This window comes from Aulonocara stuartgranti (assembly GCF_965226115.1).
Source record: "Aulonocara stuartgranti genome assembly, chromosome: 14".
In the NCBI taxonomy this organism is placed as follows: Eukaryota; Metazoa; Chordata; class Actinopteri; order Cichliformes; family Cichlidae; genus Aulonocara; species Aulonocara stuartgranti.
The window spans coordinates 28,614,097-28,642,063 of NC_138950.1; the positions used below are offsets into that span (position 1 = coordinate 28,614,097).

General features: G+C 42.0%; 1 protein-coding gene across 3 annotated transcripts; it reads right to left on the reverse strand.

Annotated features, from left to right (window-relative positions):
* Positions 1-2: 2 nt before the first annotated feature.
* Positions 3-27,856, reverse strand: inppl1a (inositol polyphosphate phosphatase-like 1a). 3 transcript variants are annotated; one of them, XM_082502600.1, is made up of 27 exons: positions 27,194-27,856; positions 20,239-20,302; positions 19,620-19,767; positions 19,444-19,525; positions 16,533-16,679; positions 15,760-15,856; positions 14,945-15,034; positions 13,734-13,835; positions 12,241-12,391; positions 11,956-12,062; positions 11,186-11,288; positions 10,892-11,088; positions 10,209-10,326; positions 9,704-9,800; positions 8,903-9,041; positions 8,712-8,811; positions 7,310-7,398; positions 7,135-7,216; positions 6,939-7,028; positions 6,572-6,685; positions 6,004-6,180; positions 5,759-5,914; positions 5,490-5,565; positions 3,903-3,989; positions 3,075-3,780; positions 2,633-2,766; positions 3-2,525 (listed from the first exon to the last, which is right to left on the reverse strand). In XM_082502600.1, exons 1-27 carry the CDS (start codon positions 27,376-27,378, stop codon positions 2,426-2,428), a joined length of 3,738 nt encoding a protein of 1,245 aa, XP_082358726.1. In that variant the 5' UTR covers positions 27,379-27,856; the 3' UTR covers positions 3-2,425. The 3 variants fall into 3 exon arrangements, with proteins under 3 accessions (XP_082358726.1, XP_082358724.1, XP_082358725.1); XM_082502598.1 differs by having other exon boundaries at positions 5,481-5,565; positions 27,194-27,855; XM_082502599.1 differs by having other exon boundaries at positions 5,481-5,565; positions 15,766-15,856; positions 27,194-27,854.
* Positions 27,857-27,967: the final 111 nt, after the last annotated feature.

Sequence of the window (27,967 nt, forward strand, 5' to 3'; positions counted from 1 at the left end):
TGTAAGGGTATTACAATTTAATTGAATAAAAATACATGGGTGAACAACTTACATTAATTTAACATAACCGACGTAGACTGCATGAAGAAACAACAAGAAATGGAGTGTCAGATAAAACAACAAGTCTCTTTTTTCCACTTACAAACACACACACACACACACACACACACACACACGCACACACACGCACACACACACACACATCACTGAGAACACTGAAAAGGCTCAAAAAGACTTAAATTTAACACAACTGAACGACAGATCCAGAGTCTCTGTGCTGTGACGGTTGGGCCGTTAAAGGATTAGACACATTGTAAAAAAACAAACATAAGAGGCGAGTAGAGTCAAAGGTTATAATTCAACAGTGTATTTGGGTGGGAGGGGGCTCTCTTTGAGGCGTGAATGAAGGTCTCATTCACAGAGTTAGAGATGAATGCTTTACTATGTTGACAGCAGTAAACACACATGACATTCACATCTTAGTGTTGGTGATCCCCCTTAGAAGAAGGCAGGTGTTAGGCATGTGGAGGTGAAGTCACATCTCTTTAAGGTCTTTTCTTTTTTAAATTGAAATTATGAACAAATAAAACTATCCGACTTTTAACTGCTTGAAAACTAAATCTAAAACCAAATTTGACTAAGGAGTGTAACCGCTACTGGCATACTTCGTCCTGTGTTCCGCAGGTTTCCAGGGTCAGGTTTGTGGCGCAACAGCGCCATCTGCTGCTCACATCCAGAAACAGTAGCCCTGACGTCGCACCTGACCTGCAGAAACCTGAGTTTTCTGTTTTCAGTCAGTTGACAGCGTCTCCCATAAGAGTAAAAGGTGCCATGATCCTAAAGCTAGGCAATGCGTTGAGTAATTTAAGAAAAAAAAACCCAAACTAAATGACAGTAAAATGTCAGAGAGAAAACAAATGTTTTGGTGTTGAATTAGTTCATGTATTTGGCTACCTTAACCAATTTGCCTGAACGCTGCTCCATTTATATATTTGAAAATGAAACGCAGAAAATATGCTGACATGTTTTCAAGGCAACAAACAATAACATACATTTTCTTCTGTGAATTCAAATTCAGCATCTTCACAGGCAACATGTGAGAATGAGAAATGTACTTTGCTAAAATCTTTGACATATTTCACCTTGGTACAGCATTAATTACACCATTTAGCCTCCTCATTTTATTGACCTATACTGACTGTTTCAATAACAACCAGCTGCAACAGGCCACTTAAAAAAAGGCGACTTGACAAGTTGATGGCTAACACAGTCACCTAACATGCTGCACCCAGGTGGAATACACCTTCAGCTCTAACGGGGTTAATTTGGTTTGCTCGATATTCCCTTTATCATTAAAAACATTGATAAAACCATAAATGCACATCATTAACTGAATACACAAACTGAAAAAAAATTTGAGTTTATCTCACTTAAGCCTGACTTTCTAGTTTCCTTTCGATCACCGCTTCCTGCTCTCCTCCATCACACAGGTTAAAAGGTTCCTCTGCCCGAGCTCTGGGGCGGATGTTACTTCCGACTGTTCTAATTATTCCCACTGATGTCTTGTTGTGACTATGAGTGGGAGGAAGAAAAATCTGAGACTCGGAAGAACCCAGTGTTGTTAACTCATTCACTGCCAGGGTTTTTGAGCATTTTTACTCATTTTTGAAGAGCCACAGAAAACTGTGTGTTATGATCACATAAACGCTGAACCTACCAAAATGAAGAACAGACTCTCTTCTTCCATCCAAAAAAAAAAGCTTGTTTCTACCATTTTCCGTTTTTTAGTAATCAGCTGTAGAAGAGTGGTGGGTTCCACCAAAAATGCCTGTTTTGACCAAAAAAAGGGAGAAAACGAGCTTTTTGTGAAAAATACATTTCAAGCAGTCTGATGTTCACTGACAAGCTGCCCGAGGTTGTATTCTAGCCCCTCCCATTGAAAACGTAATTGACGTCTATAGACGTCAATGGCAGTGAATGAGTTAAGAGTCCAAAGCGAGGGTGTGCAACACAGGTGGTGTGTTTTCAAAGCCCTCTTTTCTCTTTCTCAAAGTCATCCTCTGTTAGAGGATTCTCAGGCCGAATGGAAACAAGCTTTAAATGCCAACTTGAAGCTGCAGGTTGGGTCTGACCTGATCTCCTCTCTGGATTTAAAAGCCAAAGTTATGTAGTGATGCTTGAAGGACTGAAATGATTATCATTAAATAAGGCCACGTGTATGAGGACAACACACATAAAGTACATGTGAAAATCAAAGGACGTTGGTTCAGAAAGTGTTTTTGAAAGTACAAATGGAGTGCAATTTCTCTCAGAAGGCACAGTCTGGCATCGATTGGCACGTTCCAGCTCGGTTCAGTTGAGCTGAGATTGGGCCCGGTGTGGTACCAGGCCGGTTTGGACCAGTCATGGACCAGTTTGATGCAGTCTATTTCTGCTGCTGCTGCTGCCTGAGGCTCTCAAGCAGGATTCGCTTGTGGGCGGGGTCGTGCACTCCCGCCTCCTCCAGGTCCTCCTCAGTGATGTCACTGGAAAAAGGAGGGGGGAAAAAAGGGAATCTAATGATGAAGAACTGCTTTCATTTTTATTTATTGTTGCATTATCAGAGGAAATAAAAGCCTAGATCTTCATGTACCTGAGGAACTCCAAATCGTCCCAGCCGTTGTGTAGAAGACCCTGCTCATACCGCTCCAGGCCCAGCCTCTGCAGCCACTCGCCCACTGACGATTCCCCCACAGACAGAGATGAGCTACTGCTGCCCCAAAGTGCCTGCGGAGGAGAAATGCAATGCAGGAGCCACTAAATGCAGGAGCCACATCCGCCACATCATTTATGCTAACAACATTACTAAGAGCTTAAGACTGCCTCTACTTTTCTGCACTCTAATAAGGTGACACATCTTACAGTAAAAGGCTTTGATATTTAACATCAAAGTTGAAGATATTCGTGTTTTTGTGAGAAACTGCACAAAAACTGGAGTCACCTGAAAGAAAACTACGCAAAACTCACAGCATTGCTTCTTCCAGCCTCTGAAACGGTTTTACACTGAACAGAATTACTTCCCATGAACTGCTTACCTCCTCAGGCATATCCTCTGCTATACTTTCTGTGATGGGATTTCTAGGTGGGAAGGTGCGGCAGGCATCCAGACCTAAACCCATCGGCTGCCCCCTGAGAGGAGGCGGTGCTGAGGGGGCACGAGGAGGCTGTCCAGGAAACTCACTGTCACTCAGTGTCTTTGCCATCTGGAGCACAGAGCACGACTGGTCGTCTAGCGCCCCTGCTCCAACTCCTCCTCGCCTGAAAGCATCTCCGTGGGCAGCGGAGCCAGCTGCGGGGATCCTGACCTCAGCCAGGTCGGGGTAAAGGGAGCGAGGTTTGGTGAAGGGGGCCTCGGGAACCATCTCCAGGGCTCCCTTTGGTAGAGGAGGTGGGGGGAAGTCAGGAGGAGGTCGATTCAGTGTGCTTCCAACACCTCCCCCCTGTGCCCCAACAACACAAGCACCTCCATCGTCTTCTGAGGAGCTCTCCTCGCTAATGGCACGAACCTGTCTGCGTGGGTGAGGGGGCCCCGAGGCTGCGCCGGGGGGTTTGGAACGCGCCCCGGCAGAGGGAGGAGGGGGTTTAGCTGCCTGGGGGTTGGCTGAGGTAGGAGAGGGCAGAAGCTCAGGTGAAACGGCTGCAGCTGACTGGTTGGGAACGCCCTCCAGGATGTAGTAGGCAGGATTATTGTAGCTGTTCTTGCTGATGGATGGATCGCTGTCTGATCCGTCCTGTTTAGGTCTTCATTATAAACACAGAAACTGTTGTAAAAACTCTTTTCATCTGCACACATCAACAATGCATCAGACGATCTAACCTAACGTGATAGTTAAGTGTTAAGTGAAAGTGTCTGTCATGAGTACCTTGCAGCGGTCTCCTCCTTGCTGTTCCTTTCTCCCTCTTCACTGACCTTTCCCAGCTCTCCGAGGGGCTTACGAATCACAGATGGCCTGTTTTCAAAACACATCGTAACAAGTCAGCAGGCGGGACAAGAGAGAAGTCACGACAGTTTCAGGACATTCCTAACACGATGTTTGCAGGATGTTCGAATAGATAAACGTACAAATGGAGAGACTGCACCCTACAGGTGTGTCTAGTTGCCATTCTGACTCAATGTTATAGCGTGTGACACAGCGGACTATCAAAATGTGCGAGGTCTGTTGACACCATCTTTTGTTGTTGAGGGCAAACTCTTCTAATAACTAATGTTCAATAACTAATGAATGTTGTCTAAAGGTGCCGTAGCGGTACTTCTGAAGACTGCATAAAGATTCATAGAAAACATAAAAGACCAAATTTTATAGTAAACAAAACAAAAACATGAACACGTGGTTTAAAATGTGTTTTGTGTCGTACTCAAGTCACACTGTGCAGGATAATCAAGCATCATCTTTATCAGTGTTTTTTTTAATGCAGATATTCAATATAACACATAAATACATCTAAATAGAAATAAATACTAGGCCACCTACACACTGCACGTACAGTATTTGCTCGGGTGTGGAATCCCATGCACCGAAGCTCCTGGTGCACATTTTGTATCATGATGGTAATGCCAGAGGAAGTGTAGAGTTCTGAGTCAGCAAAGTGTGTGTTTTATGCACTCTGTGCCTCAACACTTGGGGACGTGCTCTGTAACTCTGTCACTGGTCTGAGTTGCTGTGGATTCTAAAAACATCCCCACCACCCTGATCGCCAGTGTTAGGGTAAGCGGTCACACGAACTGTCTAAGTAAACACAGGGTTTCCCGATCTAGGTACCAGCACATTCACATGAAAAGGTTCATGTTGGCAACATCTGACCAGTCCCACTGATTATTGTACCAGCAGATGAGTGGCTGATTTTGCAAGGAGTAAACTATAATATGATAAATCAGGAAAAGCACCAGATATGTGTGCATGCTATAAATCTTATGGCCAGTAATGCTTTAAAAGAGGTTTAGCCTATTTGAAGGAAGGAAGAAAAGCCTCAATCATTAAGGAGAATCTGATGGGTTATAATCGAGTGTTTTTTAAAATAAGGTGCAAATTTGCATGAGACAGTTTTAGTTGTTAATCTTTCAGCTGCAGACTTCAGACACTATTACAAATCTTGATACCATCCTATTATCTGAGAGCTCTTTCAGGATTAGTGATGCAACTAGATCTGTCAGCAAGTGGTGATTTTATACCTGTTGATCTATAATCAGTGCAAGTCACCCACTCAAGAAGAAACCCACTCAAGGTTAACCCTGAAGTTACCCGGCTCAGCTGTTCAAACGCATTCATCAACAAACTCACAAAAAGACCTGACTGCTACGACTCAATCCCTTAAGGTATTTAAGCATCGATATTTAGGTACATGCCAGCACATCATCAACATACGCTATACAGAAAAATCCCCACTGACGTGTGGGAACTCTAAATAAAAATCAAGTGCAAAAAAAAGGAGAGTGTACTGACTTCACATACTCATGCCCCGATCTGCATACCACAGCAGATTTCCCTTTAGGTCCACTCGTCTCATCCTTATCCACGCTGATCCACTCTGAAACACAGCAACAAAATCAGTTTTAGAACTAAACGTGACATGCTTGTAACCCTAGATCCATCACTTCCTGTCTGCAAATTTGAAAACATGCAGGCAGGAACTGTTCAAGTGATGGATGCGGCAAGCTTGAAAGACATTTAGTATCTCCTCTCTTTGTAGGTAATTGGTGTTAAAGTGTAAAATGCATTACCGTACAATCGCTCCCTGGTTCCCATTCTTTCAGAAGGGACTCTGACCCTCATTGACCCTCGGATATTTCCTGTTTCCTCCCCACGGTGAGACAGGTAGGTGTGGAACTGTTGTGCTGTGCTGCCAATCATCGACTTCAGAGCCAACACGCACTCGCCTAAAAAGAGTGGGGGAGATTTGTTAGATTCCAGCAAACTAGATTCCCTTTAAACTTCAAAGAACCACAAGCACAGACAATCTTTATACCGTAGGACTCGTATCCATCCAGTGATTTCACTGTTAGCAAGAGATGCTGATCCTGCAGGTACTCGATCTCTGACAGAAGAGGTTTGAGTGTTGTTAACTGCTTGTTGGACCAGCCCACGCGCAGGAAGTTCACGTTATCGCTGCTCTGACTGTCGTTCTCGTAACTCTTCTTAAACTCTAAGGATTAGAGACAGAGAGAAAGACAAAGAGAGAGAGATGCAGGGACGAGAGGAAGGGGAAGAGGATAAAGGGAAGACGGTGGGGAAAAGAGCGGGGTGAGGATTCAGGTACCCATTGCATTTTAATTTAAAAGTACATGGTGGACAGGTGGCAGGGGCACAACACAGGTGAAAAATGGATTTTATGGATTCTAGTTTAAAGGTAATACTGACTGCCTGAGACCAGGAGGGAGGGAGAAAGATACAAATAAGAAGAAGCAAAAACATTTTTATTGCATCCATTCTGGGTCATGTTGCTTTACTGCAACTCCTTCTGTCAGACTGCTCATTATATTTATGTCTATGAGCATGAAAGAGTCACTGCAAAGGTGCAATCACATTCACCTCACCTTCCAGACAAGTGGAGTAAAACTCAATGAAGAACTTGGTCCTGCTCGCCGTCTTTACTATGGCCTCAATGCTCTCGAACTCGATGTAGGCCTGCTCTGAAGACTTTGGCAAACCTGTGCAGAAGTATGTGGACAGGAGGGAGGAGGAGGAAGATGGAAAGAGGAGGAAAGATCTGTGTGGGTTGTGCAGACAGGCATGTATTTAATCACTCACTTTTAAATGTCACTTGTTGAACACGGAGCGCTTAAATAACATGAATAATAACAATAATGAACTCCAAAAAGATTGTGGGAGGAAGAAAAGCCAGATAAAGTGAGACCAGGAAGTAGAGGAAGTGACAGAAAGGAAACAAAATTAAATTTGTACCTTTTTTGGAGACAAACTGGGAGGTCACGCCCACCTCAAATGTAGCAAATACAGGGGAATGATCACTGGTCACAACATCATCTGTACAGCCTGGCAAAAAAAACAAACAAACAAAAATAAACAACAACTTTAATTTCTGTCCACTTAGCATTATGAGGTGAAATTATGAAGGTTTTCTTCTTCTGATGATCCTCACCATAGGAGTTGCAGACTATGTGTGTTTCTGGGTAAGACTTCCACAGAATCCTGTCGCACCACGATGGAACATTAGTCCTCATCTGGGACAGACGGAAAAGCAGAATTATCAGGACGAGGCACAAGAACAGAAAGAATTTATCAGAGGTGGCTCTGACGTAAGAAAGGGAACGTACCCCTGTGGCCTTCTGCTTCTGCCAGACATACGTATCTCTTGAGCCTCGTTCGTAACGGTAGGTGGGCGGAAACGAGATTTCTTCCTCCGCTGCACGCAAAGAGACACACATCCACTTCAGTAAAGGTTCGAAGTTTAGCATTTCATAACAATATTTATAATTTTGATATAACAGCAGGTGCGATTCACAGTATTTATGACCCCGGGTTAGCAATCATGACCAAGTTCTCAGTAATCGGTTGGTATTTAAGGATTTATTACATGGCATCATGGATCACTGGACAACATTGCAGGGCAACGGCTGATTTTTAGTTACCTACTAAAACAAATAATCCCAGTGATATCACACACTGATCACAGTGTTAGTGCAGACTTCATTGCATTGAGTTAAGATTAAATAATGTTTAAAAGTGAAAAAGGCTTCAGCAGTGAATGACTTGAATTACTCACTTCAGAAGATAAAACAAGTCCACACACCCACTCTATTGTTTGGATTAATCATTAACATTAAAAAAGGGTCCAAGTTCAATTCCAGTGTAGTAAATGTCAGCAAACAGCCAACGTCGGTTCACTTTCTCAGTAAAAATCATAATTATCCAACTTTGTTTAACTCCACATTGTTACGGCCCTAGCAGGGCCTCCTCCTGAAGGTGCCTGTGTGGGCGTGTCACACTACCTCTTCTGCCTGAGGTGCCACCTTTCCCTTTTGTGCAGCTGACTCTCGTCAGTAATCAAGGAGATTTAAGCCCAGGGAAAGGTGAGCTCTGGGCCAGAGTGCCATTTTGTGTGGGCCCAGCTAGTGAGCTGAGTGTCTTGTGGTGTTTCCAGCTAGTGAGCTGTGTATTGTGGTTTCCAGCTAGTGAGCTGCGCTTTCCTTTTGACTTTTTGCCTTACTGACCGACGCCTGAGTTTTTGTTTGTTTCTTTTATGGTGATAACGGCTTGTCCGTCTCTTTTAGTTGAATTACTTCAATAAAACTGTTTTATTTAACTGTTTTGCCTCCCTGACTCCTTTTTCTGACCCGGTCACTTTTGTTACTTCCCCCTCCCCGCCTAGACCCCTCAGGGGAACGTAACACACATCCTCCCCCCTGGTTACACCCCTCCTGCAGTGGCTCTGTGCCCCACCACGAGGGCACAGCCCACAGTTTAAGAACCACTGAAGTCTGGAAAGAAAAACCAGAGCTGATGGTGAACTATTCAGGGAACAACAAGAGTGCTGAGCAGGTGCTTTTGGTAAGTGTGAGTCATCCCTTCGGTTGTGTTTATAAGACCACTGAAACTCTGCTTTAAGGACAGCAGTCTTTTGTTAGTGTTGACTTTTCACTGGTATTACTGTTATATTTCTGTACACTGAAACACATCCTGCTCTGACTCGTGAGGATATTCATAACCAGCACTAACCAAAGCGTAAAAACACTTTATTCTTCTCTCTCTCCAGGTTGAGCTGGTCCACTTTCAGCAGGGGGTCAAACTCCTTCCTGTTAATGTAGTTTAAAATCTCCTGCACACACAAACACACACGCAAAAAACAGGGTCAGACAGAAAAGTTTCATCCACGTTTTGGAGGCTGCCTGTATTTATTTCTGCTTCACCTGTATGTCCATATCCAGCCTGTAGTTAAGGTCTCCCAGCCAAAAGAGGTGCGTGAAGCGCAGCGAAATGTCAAAGGAGCTCAGCTGTTTGTCTCCCAGTGAAAGCAGCCGCAGGATATCAAGGTAGTTCTGGTTCCTCCTGCAGAGGTCAAAGGTCACACGTAAGAAGACATTTAAACAAGCTTTCACCAAATTATAATGAAAAACCAAACCAAGTTTACACTTATGGCAAACAGAAAGCACAGCCTCTTTCAATTACTATGATGAATTATTAGATTATGAATATTACCCAGTGTCATTATTGATTTGACAAGAAAGACAAAATGCAGAAACTATGCGTGAAAAACAAAGCATCTCTGATTCTGAAGCTTGTGGAGCCAATTTTAGCAGCAATGAACTTGCAGTAATTGTGTTTGTATGATTGTACACGTATACGCTCATCTCTTTAAGGTCCTGCCACAGTATTTAAGTTAGGTTGAGGTCTAGACTTTGACTGGGACATCGCAGCACCTTCATTCTTCTCTTTTTCAGCTGTTCTGTTGAAGATTTGCTGCTGTGTTTGGGATTTTGTCCTGTGTTCTAAAATAAATAATCAGAGTGTAACATGTCATCTAAGGTTGTATTTACCTGGTTCTAAGACGTGCTAAGGACCGGATGATTTTTTTGAATTATTTCCTGATATAAAACCTTAGAATTAAAAGGGGGTGTGGTTTCTTTTGCTTTAGGAATTCTCTGTTGTTGATATTGAGAGGCTTAAAACAAACAAAAAAATAAAAATAAAAATAAGAGCGTGTTGGGCACCTGGCAATCTTTTCATTCCCTGATGTCAAGTGACAGTTGACAAAGCCAAACGACGTCCCATTGAACATGAAAGACACGCCCACTGCTCCTTTGTTACCTAGAAACCATAAAATCAAACATTAAATCAAAATACAGCAAATTAGGTGCAATTACAAGCATTACTTAACAGAAACTTTTAAAGGATCACCGGGGATCTGGCTGTGATCAGTTTTATATTAAAATATGAGAAACAATGAACGGCTCCAGTTTGCTGAGCTGAAGGAAATCTGTGTTTTTTTTCTCTTATGAGTTCAAGATTTTTGTGAAAGTTTAGATTTTGATTCACATTTTCTTACTAATACAAGTCCCACATTTTTTAATCAACTAACAAGTGATTCAGTCATGAACACTGCTCAAGGAGGCCATTGTTAAGACAGGAAATCAGAGCTATTTCCTCCTACATTTGAAGCAGGAAGCAAGACATAGGAAGGAATAGCAAAGACGGAATACAGAGTAGAGCCGTTACCCAGGGTATTGGCGATGCCCGTCTTGACACTGGACATCCCAACGTGGCTTATCCGGTTCTCGTGTTCAGGTTTCACCAACACAGCAAGTTTTATGTTCCACAGAGTCTGCACGGCGATCTGCAGACGAGAACGAGACACAATGAGGAACCTACAGTCATCATTTCTGTTTTCGCACCATGCAGAAATAGCCTTTTTCCCCCCTTGTCTTCAGTTTTTTCCCCTTCAAACAGGGTCATTTTTATGCAAACCGCAAAAACTTCTGCTTGTATAGAGACAGTCCTATACTTAGCTCTATATTTGTTACAGGAACTAAAGTGTGGAGAGGATAAAGGAAAGTTGTGTAACCTCAAAAATAACTCTGTTTTTTAAGGTTTTGAAATTATTGTATTTTTTACAGGAATTTTTTTATAACTATGCATTACAATAAAACAAAAGTTTTAAAATGTTTCTTTTCTCATATTAGTCAAACATAAAAATGCAGTTCTGAAAAAACGATCAGACAAGAACTAATGTGGGAAATTTGTCTTTTTCTAAACATGATGACATTTGCATAATAAAAAAAAAATCAACTTTTTTTCATTCAAGTACAACAACAGCACTCGCCTGAGGGTTATCCGCAACACCTCCTTATGTTCTTCATACACATTCATCAAGCCATAAACAGTTGGCTTTCTTTCCTTACCGGCTTATAATCCAGTTCTGTCTGTTCTTTCAGCAGGGCGCGCAGTGACTCCACCCACTCCCGATCGCACACTGAATTTTCCTGGCTGCCAAACACATACAGGTCATGAGGGATGGTGACGGTCATCTCGTCCAGTGTCTTCCCGAGACCACGACACAAAACCCACGAGGCCACGTTTTTGGGTGCAGGTACAGAGCCTAAAGCGACAGGAAAAAGGTCAAACTGTTTCCTTTCTCGTTGAACATTTTCAGATGTATTTGTAGCCATTAAGGCGAGTCATTCAGTGTGACTAACCCATATTCCAGGTGCCTATGAAGATGGAGATCATGTCTGGCTCGTCCTGGTTGGAATGCTTGTTCTTCATCAGCTGCAGCAGCTGGCAGAACGCCTCCCGTTTCTGGCACAAACACACATCAGTGAGCGGATGATGCCACTGATAGCCGTCATTCTGAAGTTCCTCTGAACATCTTTATATTCTATACACTTACCAACCACGTCACTGGTTACACTCTGCTAATAATACCAGCTTGGACCCCCTCTTGCTTACACAACTGACTTAATTCTTTATTCTTCTCTTTTTCAAACCATTATTTGTAAACCCTAGAGATGGGTTCGTGGGGGAAAATCCCAGCAGATCATCAGTTTCTGAAACACCCAGATCTGGCAACAATAATCATGCCATGTTCAAACTCACTTAAATCACCTTTCTACCTTGCTCTGATGCTCACTTTGAACTTCAGTAGGTTGTGATTGTCATATCTACATGTATAAATACTCTGAGTTTCTGCCACATGATTGGCTGATTATATATTTGTATTAACGAACAGCTAAACAGGTGCACATGACAACATTACCTCACTGATTAACAGCAGGTTTTTAATTTTGTACAAAGAGTCTCAGTGCAGACTGAATTCATAGCAGAGAAATGCATATAAGCCTGTGCAATAACTCTGGCAATGTTACTGCAAAATCTTCAGTTTGAAGGCGGCATGTTAACTGTAAGTTATCTATGAATAGCTGTAAAATAGCAGTTTTATGTGTCCATTTGTTTCTTGTGTGCAGACCTTGGCACTAGCAAAGATGAAGTCTTTCCTCTGGCTCTTATCCTTCTCCTTCTCAAACACAATGCCCAGTTTATTCTGCACCCGCTGAGACTTGATCAGCTGACGTACTGAAAGACACAGAGGCGAACGGACAGCGAGTTAGAGATGGGAAGTTGCAGATAAATTCAGGGAAAAAAAGGTCATGTAACAGATTTGGAGGGTTAAAGAAGGTTCAAGTTGGATGGCGAGATTAAAATCCTATAATGGACATACTTTTTTCTGTGTGAATGGTGCCCCAATCCTTACTTTTGTCATGTGTGTAGGTGATCCAGTCCTCTTGATTGTCCTTCACCTTCTTCATTACTACCAGCCTTCCTCCCTCTACGTCCACAGACAGCGTGTACTTCTGACTCTTTCCGATCTTCGTCAGCTCCGCCAGGTAAACGTCGAGCTTCACCTGCAATGAGCCACAGGAGAAAGTAAACTCACTTAAACGCATACTGAGCATGCTTCTGTAAACCCTATGTGTCTACTGAGATAATCTACCCTCCACCAGGGGTCTCTAAAACGAAGCACAGAGCAGTATTAGATCTACTTTAGTCATACGCAGCCTCGAAGATGAGAAAACGCATGAATAAAATGTTGATGATCATAGTAAATATCCAAATTCTGGTTTTAGATTCATATCCACAAAGAGAGATGATCTGATTCTATTCATAGAGAAACTTTCTTTCACACGTCAGTTATCTGGGGCAATTTGAGGATCAGTGTAATGCCCAAGGACACTTCAGCAGACAGACTGGAGGAACTGAGAAAGACGGCCACCAAACTGCCAACCTCCTTTAGCAACACACCAGCTTCTTCGCACACGCATTTTTTTTGATGTATAGGTCTTACTAAGAACCGCAAGACTGGAAAAAAGTTTAAACAGATGGCGTACACTCACTCTTACTCTGAGTCACTGAGTGCTTCTGTGTTTGGGTGTCACAAGGCAGATCAGACGCCGCATCTCCTTAGCGTAGCACTTGTGTGCAACAGGAAACTACTGAAAGGATGTCGCCACAGAGAACGCAGGCTTAGCCAACAGCCAATATTTCAATCAAGCATCTCTCGACTCATCTCTCAACTCTGTGTGTCACCTCCTTCCCCCACGTCCTCCCTGACATTTTTTCCTTCTACCCTTTTCACACTTAGTTCACCACTTTTCTCAAAGTGAAAGCCATTTATATCATCTTAACGTGCTCCTTTTTTTCCTTTTCTCAGTCTTCCTTCAGCATTAACATTTGCACTCCATGCAGCTGGTACTTTTCATAATAAAACTATTACAGTCTTATACACAGCACATCAAAACTGCCTCACTTAAATTCATGCTTTTACAAGGAAATGTGATAAAATGCTGCGACAGTGATGACGTAAGCTGGAAATGCATTTCAAAAACATTCTTTTGGCCTCACATCACATCTGCTGCTAAAATTCCTGTGCTGAGAAATGCATGACTTTTTAGCCTATTTTACTTCAGTTTATGCCATCTGTCATATTAAATACCACTGCCTGACAATAACATTTCAGAAATTAAATACAGAAAATAAATCTCAGGGTTTTCTACATACAAAAAAAGAAAGAAAAAAAAGATTGCTTAAAAAGATGCTTACCCAAATTGGCAGAAGGGAGCAATTTGACTTTAAGGGCAATACTTAATTTCATTTGCCATGATATTGACCTACATCACATTGCAGTGAGACAGCCGGTAATGAAGTACAGTATGTAGGCGTGCATGTTTGGTGGATGTCGGTGCATACCTCGAAGGCCTGCACAGGAATGGATTTGCTGTGACGCATGGAGTGCAGAGGAGGGGGGGAGCATGGAGAGGTCAAACTCATGTCCTGTAGAGCTTTCAGGGCCTGAGGGGTATCAGAAAGAGGCAAACACGCAGGTGGAGAAACAATTAATTTAAAGAACAGAATAAAAAGAGAGTTGGAGGATAAGAATAAGGTACAGAAAAAAAAAAGAAAATAAAACTGTAACATTTTGAGTCTCAGGGTTTGTGTCAGCAAGGAAAAGGTTTCCTATTTCCTGGATGTGATCTAACAGGAGCAGGGAAGGTGGAACCAGTATCATCGTCTGGACATGTAGCCTTACTACATTGAGGCCATTTCCTCCCGAGCCAGTGAAAGCCCCCCCCCCTCTCAAGTGACAAAGTAGAACAAAGTAGAACACAGTGCACCTTGTAAACAGGAGATTTAATTTATTATTATTATTATTATTATTATTATTCTCTTCTGGCTCTTTATAATGTGAAACGAAGGCATCATCCTTAAAACGAGTCTCAAACCTTGTGTTTGTAATATAAATAAGGGTTATTCTGAACTGTGAATCATGGACAGTTACTCTAGCCGACTCCAAGAATAAAAACAGTAACCTGAACATGAGCGTATTGGGTCCACTTTTCTACTTGTAAAGTCTCAGACTCTCATTGACACATCAGGTCTTTGCTGACTTGTAGGGCTTCTAAAGGGAAGTCGAGCGATATCCCAACCCTGTCTCTTTCCTTCTGCGTGGTTTATATGTGCTGTATGTAAAAGCCTCAAAAGGAGAGAACGTCACGTGTTGCGCTACAAGCACACCCTGCAGGGCTTCTAGACAAATGATCCATCATATGGAGAGGGTTATCTAAACAAACCATCTCCAAACTACTAGACTAAGTACATAGAGAAAATAGAAAGTAAGGTGAGAGCACACCAATCTTCACACTCGATGCTCACTTTTTCATTTAGATTTTTTACTCTAATCTCAACTACAAAGCAATAAAGTTTCATGACTTCATCTGGCACCACTGAACTCTACTGTGCTGACAAGCTTTTGTTTACAGATTGCAGAAACACCTGTCAGAGGACTCAGAGCCGTGGCAGATCCTGCTACTGTACCACATTTTTTCCTGATGACTCACAAAGTGAAAACAATAGCCGCCATGTTGTCCATCACAGCTGTTAAATGTGCCGTCTGTGCGTACCTTCTTTTCTATGGAGGACAGCAGGTCTTTGAGAATCGCCAACTTGGTCACAAGGTTCTCCAGTTCCTGGTCTCCACCCTGATTCACTGACTGATGGAGACAAAAAAAAACCATTAGAGTCCATGTAATCCGCAAAAAGAGTGCATGTAAAAAGAGCAGCCTTAAAACTGCACAGCAAACACACTTACTTATATACAGAGCAGTCTTAAGGCTATTCAGTCTAAACCAGCCTAAAATCGGTTTTTATTCAAATTTTAGTCAAACTCATTGTCAGTCCTTGCTTGATGACTAAAGTGACTCCTGAACTTCAAATCAAGAATTTTGCTGGGCCACTAATCGGCTCTACTCTCTGTCCAACCACACGAAAATGTTTTTAATTACAAAGAATAACACATGCATGCAAAATCAGATTATATATTTTATTTGCCTGTTCTGTATACAGAAGCTTTCCTTAATACCAAGTTTCTAGCAGGAGCGCTACGGGGATATTTAAAGGACATCATGACTCACACTCTATCTTCTCTGAAACGAAGCGTAAAGCCCACCACAAGCGAGCAATCCTCAACTTTACGGGTTGGCAAATATAATAATTTTAGCTATGATCTGGAAGAAGGGCTTTAATAACAACACTGTTAAGTGTTAAGAAGTTACCAAGGCTTTTACATGTGTGTGATAAAGTAAGGGAAAAAATAATAAAATCACCGCGTGTAACAGTTTGTTATGGGATATAGGATAATAAAAAGGAGGGTAAGATTCTGCGATTGCGCAAACAAAGACACACACAACCACACACTTTTAAAAAAAGCGAAGAGTACCTGTACCTGTTGGATCATTTTGGAGACCATGAAAGCGCTTTGCTGATCAAACACTTTAGACAGGATCTCCAGGCCTGACAGAACTTTATCCACCTCTCTATTTGAGGGAGCAGAGAGAGATTCACATATTTACCTCACAGCTTCTTTCTGCACTTATGTCTTCATACAGTAACATTTCTGAAATCAAGCTGATTTCCTGCGGATCATCACAGTGTTTAAACGTGCAAAAAACCCCAAAAAAAACCCTAGAGCTGATTTAAGGAAGCAGATAGCTCTGTGGGCCGAGAGGTGTGAATCTTTGGCAGTCAGTCAATCAGGAAACCGACAGAATATAACACTACATAATATACAATGCTTCACAAGTTTATTAGACCACCACTAATGTAAGGTTTATGCCACAGATGCCCTAAATTAATTATACTCATAATCACCAAAATCATTTTTGTGTGTCTTTTAATGCACAACCCACCAGTCTGTACAAGCTCTTTAATTATAATGATATTTTTAAATAACAAAATGCAAAACAAAACAAAAAGAGGAACAGCTATTAAGTGCATTATTATTTTTAATGCCAAATTACAGATAACAGTGTTTTTTTACAATCTTATATTTGATTAATTTCTGACTTTTTCAGGTCTCTGTGCTCAAATTTGGGTATAAAAAGGGAATTCAGTGTGTTACTTGCCTATTAAATACCAGTATGATTTGCAGTTTTAAATTCGTTTTGACAGCTTTCTAAAATATTGCACATGTGCAGATGTGCTGCTGCTTACCCATTAAGGCGTTTGCAGGAGGCCACTAGTGTCTTGTTGAGATGAGGCAGGGATGAGGCCCCCTGTTTGACTGCTTCAAGGTCCAAAGCGTAGCTGCCCTTCAGATACTCGTGGGAGATGGTGCTCAGGCCATTAGCTGCTGGAGTACTAAAACATATTCAAAGAAACCATTTATAACCACCACATGAACATCATTTCCAAATGCTGGTATGTGTATGAGAATACAAGGAGGCTTCAAATAATAACGATGCATTAGTGATTTAAAGTCCAGGAAGGCACAGATGGTTTTGGTGTGTTCAGGGAAAAAAAACAAAATAAAAAAGTTTTAGTGGCGTTTATTTAAAGTGATTGAGAGAAAACTAGACTCTTTGATGTGTCTCCTCTGGGCTCCATTTAGGGCTGGGTCATATCATACCGTTCACAGTAATACCGGTATAACGTTGGGCAACGATAAGAAAATGAAATATCGCGATAGAATATGGGTAAAACGCACATGCGCAGTGCCTTTGTTTTTATACGCACATGGCGTAAAAAGCATGGCGACGACGCAGAATGAGAAGGGCGAAAGCGGATCATTAAATGAAATAGATGAACCAGAACTGGTTTGTAAAAATGCTGCAACTTCAGTGGTCTGGAACTGGTTTGGCTTTCATCTGTCAGATACACAACAAAGCACTATTTTTGGTAGAACGTGCTAGCGGGCCGCCGTTATTACCTTGTTTTTTGGAAAATACGGCACACTTAAAATCAATCCTTTGATTTTTCTGAAAATCGACAGTGCCCCTTATAATCCCGTGTGCCTTATGTATGAATTCTGGTTGTGTTTACTGACCTCGAAACGATTTTATGTGCACGGCGCTCGAAAATCTGTCAAATGTTTTAGTACGACTTTGCTAAGCTGATTGATTGATTTGATGGATTTTCGGAGCATTACGGCTATCGTAGGCAGGAGCCTGGTGGAGTGATACGTACTGTGCTTCAACATAACATTACCGTATTGTGTGTGTATAACCTTTTTTTAAGTTTTGTGGATATTATACATGGTTATGCTGAGGATATGTCGGCCAATTTCCACTGGAAATGCCTTTTGCTTAAATTGTTAGCAAAGAATTTGCATTTGCACTGTTACATTTTTATATAACTTTAATGCACATAAAAGCTGCTTGTTTAAGTGAAAATACATTGATGGGGTTTTTTGCACTAATAAAGTTGTGGAGTTGTAAAGTAATTTGTCTCGTGTCAATTATATATCGTGATAAATATTTTTGGTCGCATCGCCCTTCTCTAGCTTCATTTTCTGTTTTTTTAAACAACAGATTAGGTGAGAGGTATAAAGTAGCGGTGAAAGAACAGTAATACAAACAGGAAACCAATGTAGGACGCAAGCTGCAGTGGAACAAAGGCCAAGAATTACTTATTTCTATCTATACCTGTGGGTAGAAGGGAGAGCTTCAAGACGGGCCTGTAAATTTCCACATTTTGTCTTTTATAAATTAACACCTACTGCAGCTTTGACGATGGGCTACACATTTTATACACACGTGTTCTCCACTGCCTTGGGCAAAGTTGCACCATAGTAATTCTGTAAAGGCATGACATAAGCATGAAAACATTTTGGGGCCTACTTAGAGCTTTTTACCGTTCAGTTTTCTGTCTGCCATATTTCTTGATTTTGTTTATTTGCTCTGTAGTATTACATTGATGCATTTACTGCTAGAAGTCACACGGAGTTATTTAAAGTTCCAGGTGATACTTAAAAAAAAGAATAGTTGCTAAATCTGCAGATGCTCCACACCCCTTGGAAAGGAAAATAAAGATGGACGTCACAGTTTGCCAGAAGTAGGATGAGTGTGTGCGCCCGTCGGCGAGAGAGTTGGCATCTGTGTAGTCGCGACTTTGTTTTTTTTTTTGTTTTTTTTAAAGAGTCACATACTTCCTCTGAGCTAAATTATGCCCGCCTGAACACTCATGGACACCCTGGACCACGTGAACTGGCAAAGGGCCAACCTATAAAAAATAAAACACCTTTTACAGACTAATTTTCAGCATTTACAACCCTTTCATACGATCCACACCATGGCTTCCATGTAAGCTATATTTTGCTGTACCACGCAAAGTCCCTGAGGATTTTTAAAGGACATGCATGTGTGCTCCCTTTACTTCCTCTAAACTGTAATGCATTTTATGCTCATTTTGCATTGTTGATTTCCTTCTATGGCAGCTCGAGAGAGAACAACTAAAAGAACTGAAAGGAAGATATTGTTTCACTGGCTGACACTTTAACCAAGGTTAGGTAATGCATAAGTTTCTGTTACTTCACCAACTGTTGTGTGAAGTGGTTTGGTTCCCACTGAAAAAACTGTAAAAGTGTATTTATTTATCACATAAGGGAAATGTCAAAAATTTATTAGTAGTATTATTAACTGACAGGGATTTGAAATGTACGCGTCTGTGTGCGCCCGACAACTAGAGCCCGCACCTCATCAAAGCCGCACACCATCCGTGAACGCCGTGGTTTCTAGCAGGATGTGGTTTACCTTCTTAATGCAGACAGAGAGGAAGTATGTGTTAATGAGCGTGCATGAAGTTGTGTGAACGAGTGCTTTTAATAGTTGATAATCTGTGTGCGCGTGCGTGTGTAGCCATATAAACTGGAACAAACAAAGTCACTGAGTAACGTGCGTGTTCATATCACCATAATAACGCTTCCTTATTATTTTTGTGAGCATGTGTGAGATTATGTGATTTTCAATACGTCTGTGACATAATTCACAATGAAGCGACATACTTCCCCTGTGTGACTTCCGTGACTTCCGAGTGACGCGGTTGGTGGTTGCAGGTAGTTTGTGATTAAGCTCCCTACAGTTATAAACAGGACACAATCAGATGTTTCTCTCTGTGGACTTTGTACCTGTCTGTGGGTGTGTCTGGTCCAGGGGGAGTGGAGGTGGAGGAAGAGCGAGGGGGGAGGGGCGGCTTCTCATCCTCTCCATCTACCAGTCAGAAGTACACAGAACGTCACGGTTAACATGCGATGACGAGGACACCCCATCTGGGCATGTGTGTTTGCGTTAGCTCTGAAATTACCGGAATAGTCCCTATCGTCACTGACAGCTGTCTCCTCTCTCTCCACGGGGTAAAGCAGGGTGGTGACCAGACCCTGGCTGGGCTGCAGGTACAATGACACCAGCTCTGGCAGAGTCTTAAACCGCTTAGGCTGCACGCCCTGAGAGGTCTGAGAGCGCGAGGAAGGAAGGGAAACAAGAGACAGATGCATTAAGTTCATCCAAACACCGTGGCTACAAGAAGTCACATTGCCCAACCTTCTGGTAGCCTCCATTGTTCCACAATGAATGTTTTGTAAGCAATTGCAGCCCTGTAGGCTAAATATAATTCAAACCAGGAAGAAGCCACAAACTCAATCGGATAAATTAAAATGAGACTTTTCAGCGTCACAGCTGAAGACCCCAAAACTCATACAGCAGTGAGACAAGACAGCTGTGCTGTGGCCACATGATTCGAAGCCCTGTGTTGTGTTTCGCGTGTGTGAGGTTGCTGGTAGCTGGTATTCACAGCTGTTGAGCACAAGGCACAAAGACCCTGCTGTTGGTGTGTGTGTGTAAGAGAGGGAGCTCAGAGCCAACGAAAGCATCTCTGCCTGCCAGCTGCTGCTGAAAGCACGAGTGTGAGAGTGTCTTTACTGTACCTGCACTGCCAGAAAACCTTCGTCATCTGGTAATATCCTGTATGTGTGGACGTGCTTCTGAAACCTACAGGCAAAGAAAGAGAGAGTAAAAAGAAGTCAGGGGAGCTGAATCAAAGAGAGGACAAGGGCAGAAAGTGGCAGCAAATGAAGTGGAAATAAAACACAGGTGGACGCAGAAGTACAGAGAATTTTTTTCTATTTTTTATGACTCTACGTAAATTTGAATATCTTTATTTTCAGTTCACACACACACACACACACACACACACACACACACACACACACACACACACCACTGTACTCGACCTTAGTGGACAGCATGTGTGATTGTATGCATGGGAGTGAGGAGGGTTTAGACGGCGTAGCTTAAACCTGTTGCTGTCTGTCACAGTGAGCATGCTTTATACTTACAGTAGCACGGTACAGTAAAGCAGAGCTGAGTGTTTGTACATCATAAAGTATTGACAACAGTTAAAAACAAAACTAAAATGGAGTAGACGTCAGAATCTAAATGATAAATGAAAGTACGCCTCTGTTGCATTAAACCACTGCAAATCAGACTGATTTGACTGAACCTCAGGCTCCTTTTTCTCCCCCATCGACCAATCACAGATCAATGTTCTGACACTGCGGCTGGCCCAGGCGTGACTACACGCCCACAGCCACAAGCTAAAGCTTAATGATTTTCATGCCTGTGCTTCTGCCGGTCCAGTGGACCGACCGCAAAATTTTTGATTTGCCAAGCAAACATTGTGGTTTTTGATTCATTGGTGTTCTCAGTTCAGAAGTTTCGAAGTTTCCAGCCTAACACCAAAGTCTTTTTTTTTTAAACTTCTGCTTCAACACCACGCTTATTTACAGTATGCCTGTGTGTGTATAAATGGAGGGAGGGATAAATCCATGTTGGGAATTCAAAACCCAGCTGCTTTTCCGGCTTTTCCAGGTCAGTGTGCTGCAGGAGCTAAAACACGGACTGGAATAAAAATAAAATGATCTCAACAACAATGTATAAGAAAGTTAAAAACTAAACTTTTTGTTTGGTGATGCTTCTCACATTCCTCTCAGACCACCATGCAAATGGTTTTGATCATGACCAGATCCCAACGAGAGTCACAGTCTGCTTGAGCTGTTGGATGTTTAACTTGGTTATTAAATAGCATTTGTAGGAAAATGATTGGGCCTGTATTGAACTTTTAATGGCATCTTAAAAAAAAAAAACATTTTGGGAGCTTCATCATTGTCATGCTGCAGAATTAACTAATGATTTTTGATTTGCACTTGCAAAATCACTATTATTTTAAACCTCTGGACTTGGTTGTTAAATAAGCGATTTAACTTTTGTCTCACAACAAGAGAGTCCTGGTTTGAACCTGGCAGGACTGTCCTGTGTGGATTTTGCATGATTTCATGCTTGTGCAGGCGTTTACTAGGACACTCATATTCTCCCGTTTATAAAAACAAAAACAAAAAAAACTAGGTTAACGCTGCTTATCACGGAGCAGGAAGCTCTCGTAAAAGAGATTCTTTATCTCACTTCACTTCCTGGTCAAAAAATAAAAAATAATATAAACACTCCATTTAAGATAGACTTTAGTAAAAAAAGATTATTTTACACACAAGCGTAAAAATGCAAAGCTACTCTAGTAATATCCAAAAATTTTTAAATTTAGGCGCTGAAAAGGAGCAAAATGTTGAACCGAGCACAAGTTCCCACGTTGACCGAATTCATAAACAGCGCATTGTTTTGCAAATTGTTGCAAATAATAGCTCCATATCAGCTCAAACTAACGGGACCAGATAAATATTTGTTCCTCTAAAATCAAACCCACATTCAATCCTGTCACATTTTAAACACAATAGCATGAAGACCGAGTGGCACAAAATCCATACGCAAGCGTCACTGCGGTGTACAATGTGTTTGTGTGCCTCTGTGTGTTTGTTTTCCTGTTGGCAGCTGATGAGATTCTCTGCAGGTCTGTGAAGTAAATACTATTGTTTCAACGGCCGTAAAGTTAACAGAGGGGAAGGGGGTCAGAGAAAGAGAGTGAGGGTTGTCGTGGGCCAGAGATAGGCTCACAGTATACAGCTTATGAGTGTTGTCAACAATGGCCTGTGTGAAAGGATAAGGACTACCCTACTGGCTCACTCTGTTCTGTTAGTTTAGAGGGAAACCTCTTCTAAGAATATACACAGCGTGAATCTGTCTTCAAAGCTCAAACAGAAGTCTATCTTGGCAAAACCCAACTAGGTTTTCCTTGAAATACAACAATCAAAAGCTAAGATTACTCCTTACAGCCTTCTCCGTCCTTGTCGTCACGTACTACCAAAAATGCAAGAGGCCATTCCTGAACAAGCACAGTAAATACTGTGTGTATTACTGCACTACAGTGTGACTTACACTGACGATTCATTTCCTGCTATCACTGTATTGCTAACAATAGCACTATGGAGACGTTGTTTTTGATTAAGACACTTCATGGAGCATGTGATTAGCAGAAAAAAAAAATCTGCATAGAAATATTTGGTATGAGCACAAACAATAGATATATGCATACTGCTTTTTTCCCCCCTTCACGTATTTGGCAGGCATGTTCCTGCAGCCAATTTGGGAAATTACCATCGCTCTTCTGGATTTAGAAGAGCAATGAATTTAGATTTAGGGTTTAGCCTCAGTCTCTTCTGTCTGATCACGTGACCGCTAAATACATAATTAATACCCATTCATGCACCGCAGCCCTGAACTACCAAACAGAGACGTATGTGAGAATGCGAATGTCCCACTCATTCACTTAGGACATTGAATAGCCTTTAACTTGCCAGCTAGCTACTGGAAAGTCTGTGTCATGTCCAGTTGCCCCCATGTGAGAAAAGTGGAAGTAATACTGCGGTCAATTCACAGCTAGCGAGAGGGAAACATTCAATTCAATTCTGTTTTATTTATATAGCACCAATTCACAACAGCCACTTCAAAGCACTTTACAGTGTAAGGTGAAGAGCCTACGGGATTGAGAGAGAAACCCAACAATCAGAGGACCGCCTATGAGTGAGCACTAATCAATAGTGGAAAAGAAAAACTCGCTTTTAACAGGAAGAGACTTCTGGCAGAATTAGGCTAAAGGAGGCTTCTCTCCTGAGAAGTGTCTGAGGCAGACCATCTCCTTTCCTTTCCACTGTTGCCAAGTGCTCACTCAAAGGATGCCGTATGATTGTTGGGGTTTTCCTGCTATTATTCTAGGGTCACTACCTTACAGCATAAAGCGGCTTGAGGCAAACGCAGTTGCAAGTCCACAAAGACATGCATGTTAGGCTACCTGTAGGTATGAATGTCTCTGTGACACCAATGTTAAAGACTGGGGTATGCCCCATCTCTCGCCGCATGTCAGCTGGGATTCGGCACCCACACTTTACTTTAACTGACTAAGCAGAAGAAAATTAATGGATAGATGAATGTGCGTAGCCATAGTTGGTAGTAATAGTAATGACAGTTCATTTGGCAATCAACATCAAGTACAAACTGATTACCATAGCAAAACAGAAAATACATGTGAAAGTGAACTTGAGTCTTGTTTTCTGAAGAAACTGACAAGCTAAATACATTTTATAAAAGAAGAAGATGTGGTTAAGGAGAAACGAGTCTCTTTCAGAGGGATTTTTCACTCAATGACAACTGACATAAGGACAGTAAGCAGACAGCAGATATTGTTTCAAATTACTTAGATAGACAATATCAGACTAAATGGGAAGGGATTCTCTGTGTACTGGAAAGAAGTTTAGAAAAAAAAGGAGAATTTGAAAACTCTACAAAGAGCAAAACACACTTTCTACGTGAGGAATGTCTGCACACAAACTTGTACGTTTGAAATGCACACACACACACATACACACAGGTACACAGAGGCATCCTGAACCCTGGCAAGTTAAGACGTGTTAAACTGATAGTAACGACTGTATTCCTGACAGCAAAAACAGAAAACAGCTGAGAGACAGGGACTAGCATACACTCAAAACTATTAGCATATAAGCTCATCTCACTGCCGGCACCTTTCCCGTCTTATACAGAGTCTTAAAATGTGTAAGCCAATGATGTTACAGAACTGTGTGCTAATCATTGAGAGCTTTAACATGCTACATTGGACTCGTACTGCATCCACGCAAATTAAAACATTCATAGCTCACAAATACTAAACACGAGTATTAAACTTGCATGCAGACACACAAAATCCAAAGTCACTATAAGAGGAAGTGAAAGGCTAATGCTTGGCTAACGAAAGTATCAAGAGTCAGCCAGTCGAAACAAGTGGAAACACTTCCTAAATGCACCAGGGTCTCCTAAGACCTCAAAAAGGAAGTGTGTGTGTCCCTGTCTATAAGTTACACGTCCGACTTTGAAAAGACTTGTCAGGTAAAAAAACAAACAAATCCTTGGTTTGTGCATTTCGTGGGTGTCCACTGTATATTCCACTGAAAGAAGTCACATTCGTACTCATTGGACTTTATTTTTAATTCTGTATAATAGAATTAAAAGCACCATTTCAGTGGATTAAGTGGGGGGTATAGTGATCAGGTGAATGTGAGATAAAGAAAACATTGAGCGGATGTGCTTCACTCACATCAGCCCTCTGAGCATCCAAAGTGGCACGCTGGCCCTGTGACAAAAAAAAAGTGTGCCGTTCGATGGTTAAACCTTTCCACACATCTGCTGATTCACATTTTACTTCCCAGAAACGCTGGTTTACACAGCAGCGAGTGCAAAACTTGACAAAGGCGACAAATAAATGTCTTGTCTGACCATCGAATCGTTTTCTCTTTAGCTGGAGGCATTACTGGGAAACACCAAGTCATCCGTGTTTTCGAGAAGTGAGCCACTTCTTTCTGGTTTTCCTAGCAGCACTGGTTCATCTCTGTGAGTGGCCTACAAGGGTGCTTTGCAAATAATGTTCAATTAATCAGTGCGATTCGCACTCACAATAACATTCACAGAGAAAATGCTTTACAGCAAATATGCTCCACCTTTATTTTAAATTGCACATTCATCTTCTTGTTTGTGGGTAATATAGGCACATAATTAATGCTCAAGCTTGGGTTTCTTGGCAAGCAATGAATCGCAACAACTGTCACACACGCCACTAGGTAAGCGTAATTATTGAAAAGATATGTGTACATTTTGTCAAACTGCTTCTGACATTCCCGATTTGCACTCAGAATCAAATTACTTCTCTTTTTTTTTGTTGCTCATGTGAGTCATTGTATTCAAATACAAGGAATTTTTATTCTCGGATAGTCATCCGTCAAAGGCCTTCCTCTAAGCTGGAAAAAACCCTCTGACTTACCACTTGCTTTAATTACAGCCAACGTGGGAAACGACGGGCGTACAATGTCAACAATGAAAAGTTCATCTTTGAAGATTATAGCAGTTTCTGTTCGTGTTAGTGCCAATTCTTGCAGTAGCTGTCATTTGTCTCAACGGTACGGTAAACTGTGAAACTCTGTCATCTTATTTTTGTGTATGTGAAACCAAAACTTCTGGATTTAAAAACAACATTCGCATTGTTTGTCTGTAATTTGCCTGGAAGTTGTTTTTCGTTTTGGAGATGAAACAAAGTCAGTACTGTGAAAGGTGAAAGGGGAGAGGAAGGGAGAGGTGGAGGCACTAATAAATCCGGAAACTAATGATGCATGGATGCGAGGAATGCTGTCGGTCATAGAGTGACCCACTGAATGACGAGCACAATTAGCGGTGACATATCTGACCTACTATACGCTTTTAAAAGAGATGTGAGAACGCATGACCATAGCAGCAATCAGTTTACATAACAAAAAAAATATTGCATTATATTAGCTGCACTTTCCAAAAGCCCAAAAAGATATTTGATATTTTTGGTTGACATCACAGAGGAAGCACCATAAGCTGTGATTATTTGACTTGCTTACTTTAAAAGAAGTTAGTGTTCAAATTTTTGTGGATTGAACAAGCTCACTGTTTCAATTCTTTTGCAGTCCATCAGCAGGTGATGTATATGAGCTGTATACTACATGTGTAAAAACTACACACCCAGGGATTCAGCATGGGGTAAACTTATCAGATAGGGGATGTAGGTGAAGTGAATGTCAGGGGCCTGATATTTCTCTGAACCTGAACAGTGTGTATTCTATGTGTGTGGCTGTAAGTCCTTTTAGTCATTTGTAGTTAAACACCCCTTTGCCATGGTTCATTTAACATTGCCTCAACCACTGTTGACACTGACAGCACTGTTCCTGCATCAGTTTCTCAGGTGAATGCACTGTTGTGTTACTGTTACACATGTAGGTGTTTGGTGGAAAAGTCCCCATTGTGTAATGAATGGGCAGTCTTTCGTCATTTATTTAACAAGGTGGCTGCCCTAACTCCCTCTAAGTACAGACGCTCTTAACTGTCCTTTGATATTGTGTCATTTCATGATATACTATATTATGTACAGCTCCTCGGATAGGCCCATTCTTTCACCACATCTCCGACCTCAAATTAAAGCAAAGCTTCACCAGCCCATGCATGCTTATATTTACCTCCACGACCATTCAGTTTAATGCCACTGCTCACAGCCCGCAGGCTGATTGCAGCAGAGTCCTGTAAAAAGGGCGCTGCAGGCGACCACATCAGACACAAGACAGACAGGGACAGCCCTAAAGTTGTGTGCCATGCTGGGGTTTCACTGCAGGGCAGACAGGCAGTCTCTCTATCCCTGTCTTTGGCTTCCAGAAGAAAGTAAACAAACAACTTAACGCTTTGCTAGGCACACTTCAGCTACAGTTTGATCGCGTCTACTGCAGAAAAGTTAATGATGGAGTAAAAAAACAGAAAGAGAGGAGTTTATAAAGTTTGCAGAATTACAGAGAACACACCATGACCCCTTTTGGTCATGTGTGCTAGCTAAAGCCAAGGTAAACAAAGCACAACGAGGCCGACGAAGTTACTTACAGTACACACAAAGCGTAAGCCCCGTTGACACTCTCACTGTCCCGCACCAGGAAGCTCCCGTCTCTACCGGCTCGGGCAAGCAGCTCCTCGGCCGCCGCTCGACTCAGGTCCCGGTGATACCACATCGGCGGTGCGTGGCCCAACGGAGAAGCCCCACTGCCGCCGCCACCACCACCCCCGGCCATGGCCACAGCCCTTCCAACCGGGTTAAACTCAAGCTGCTTCCCGTCTCCTCCGAAAAAACTCCCAGCCCTCCTCCAGTATAGGAAAATGATCCAGCGAGAGAAGCGAAGAGAGCCAGAAGAGCAGAAAAGCAGCCGTTATTCCGACAGAAGGCAGGAGGCGCCACAGAAGCGACGGCGAGCACACAAGTTGTTAATTTGTTAAGTTATGCCGTTTGCGCCTGCTTCCTCAGTTCCTGAAAGGCTCACCGCCCTCCCCCTTCTCTTCCCAGTCCCACGGAAATCAGGGTATGTAAATCCACAGTGGAGAGCAGGACGAAGTCGGTCAAGTCACCGTGGGGTCGGAAAAAAACCATTTCCTTTCGGGCGTTTCAAAATAAAACAAATTGTGGGCGAATTTCCACTGCGTCATTTTATTGTAAAGAAAAAAGCACGTAAAGTGGGTTTTACCTTCATGTCTGTCACTAACGAACTTGACAAAGAAGAAGAGATGAAGATCTCATGTGATGGATAAACATAAAGAGAAATGAGGAAAGAAGATAGAGAATAAATGAGCACAAGTATAAGGTAAATTCATTTTAAGCTTCTTTGC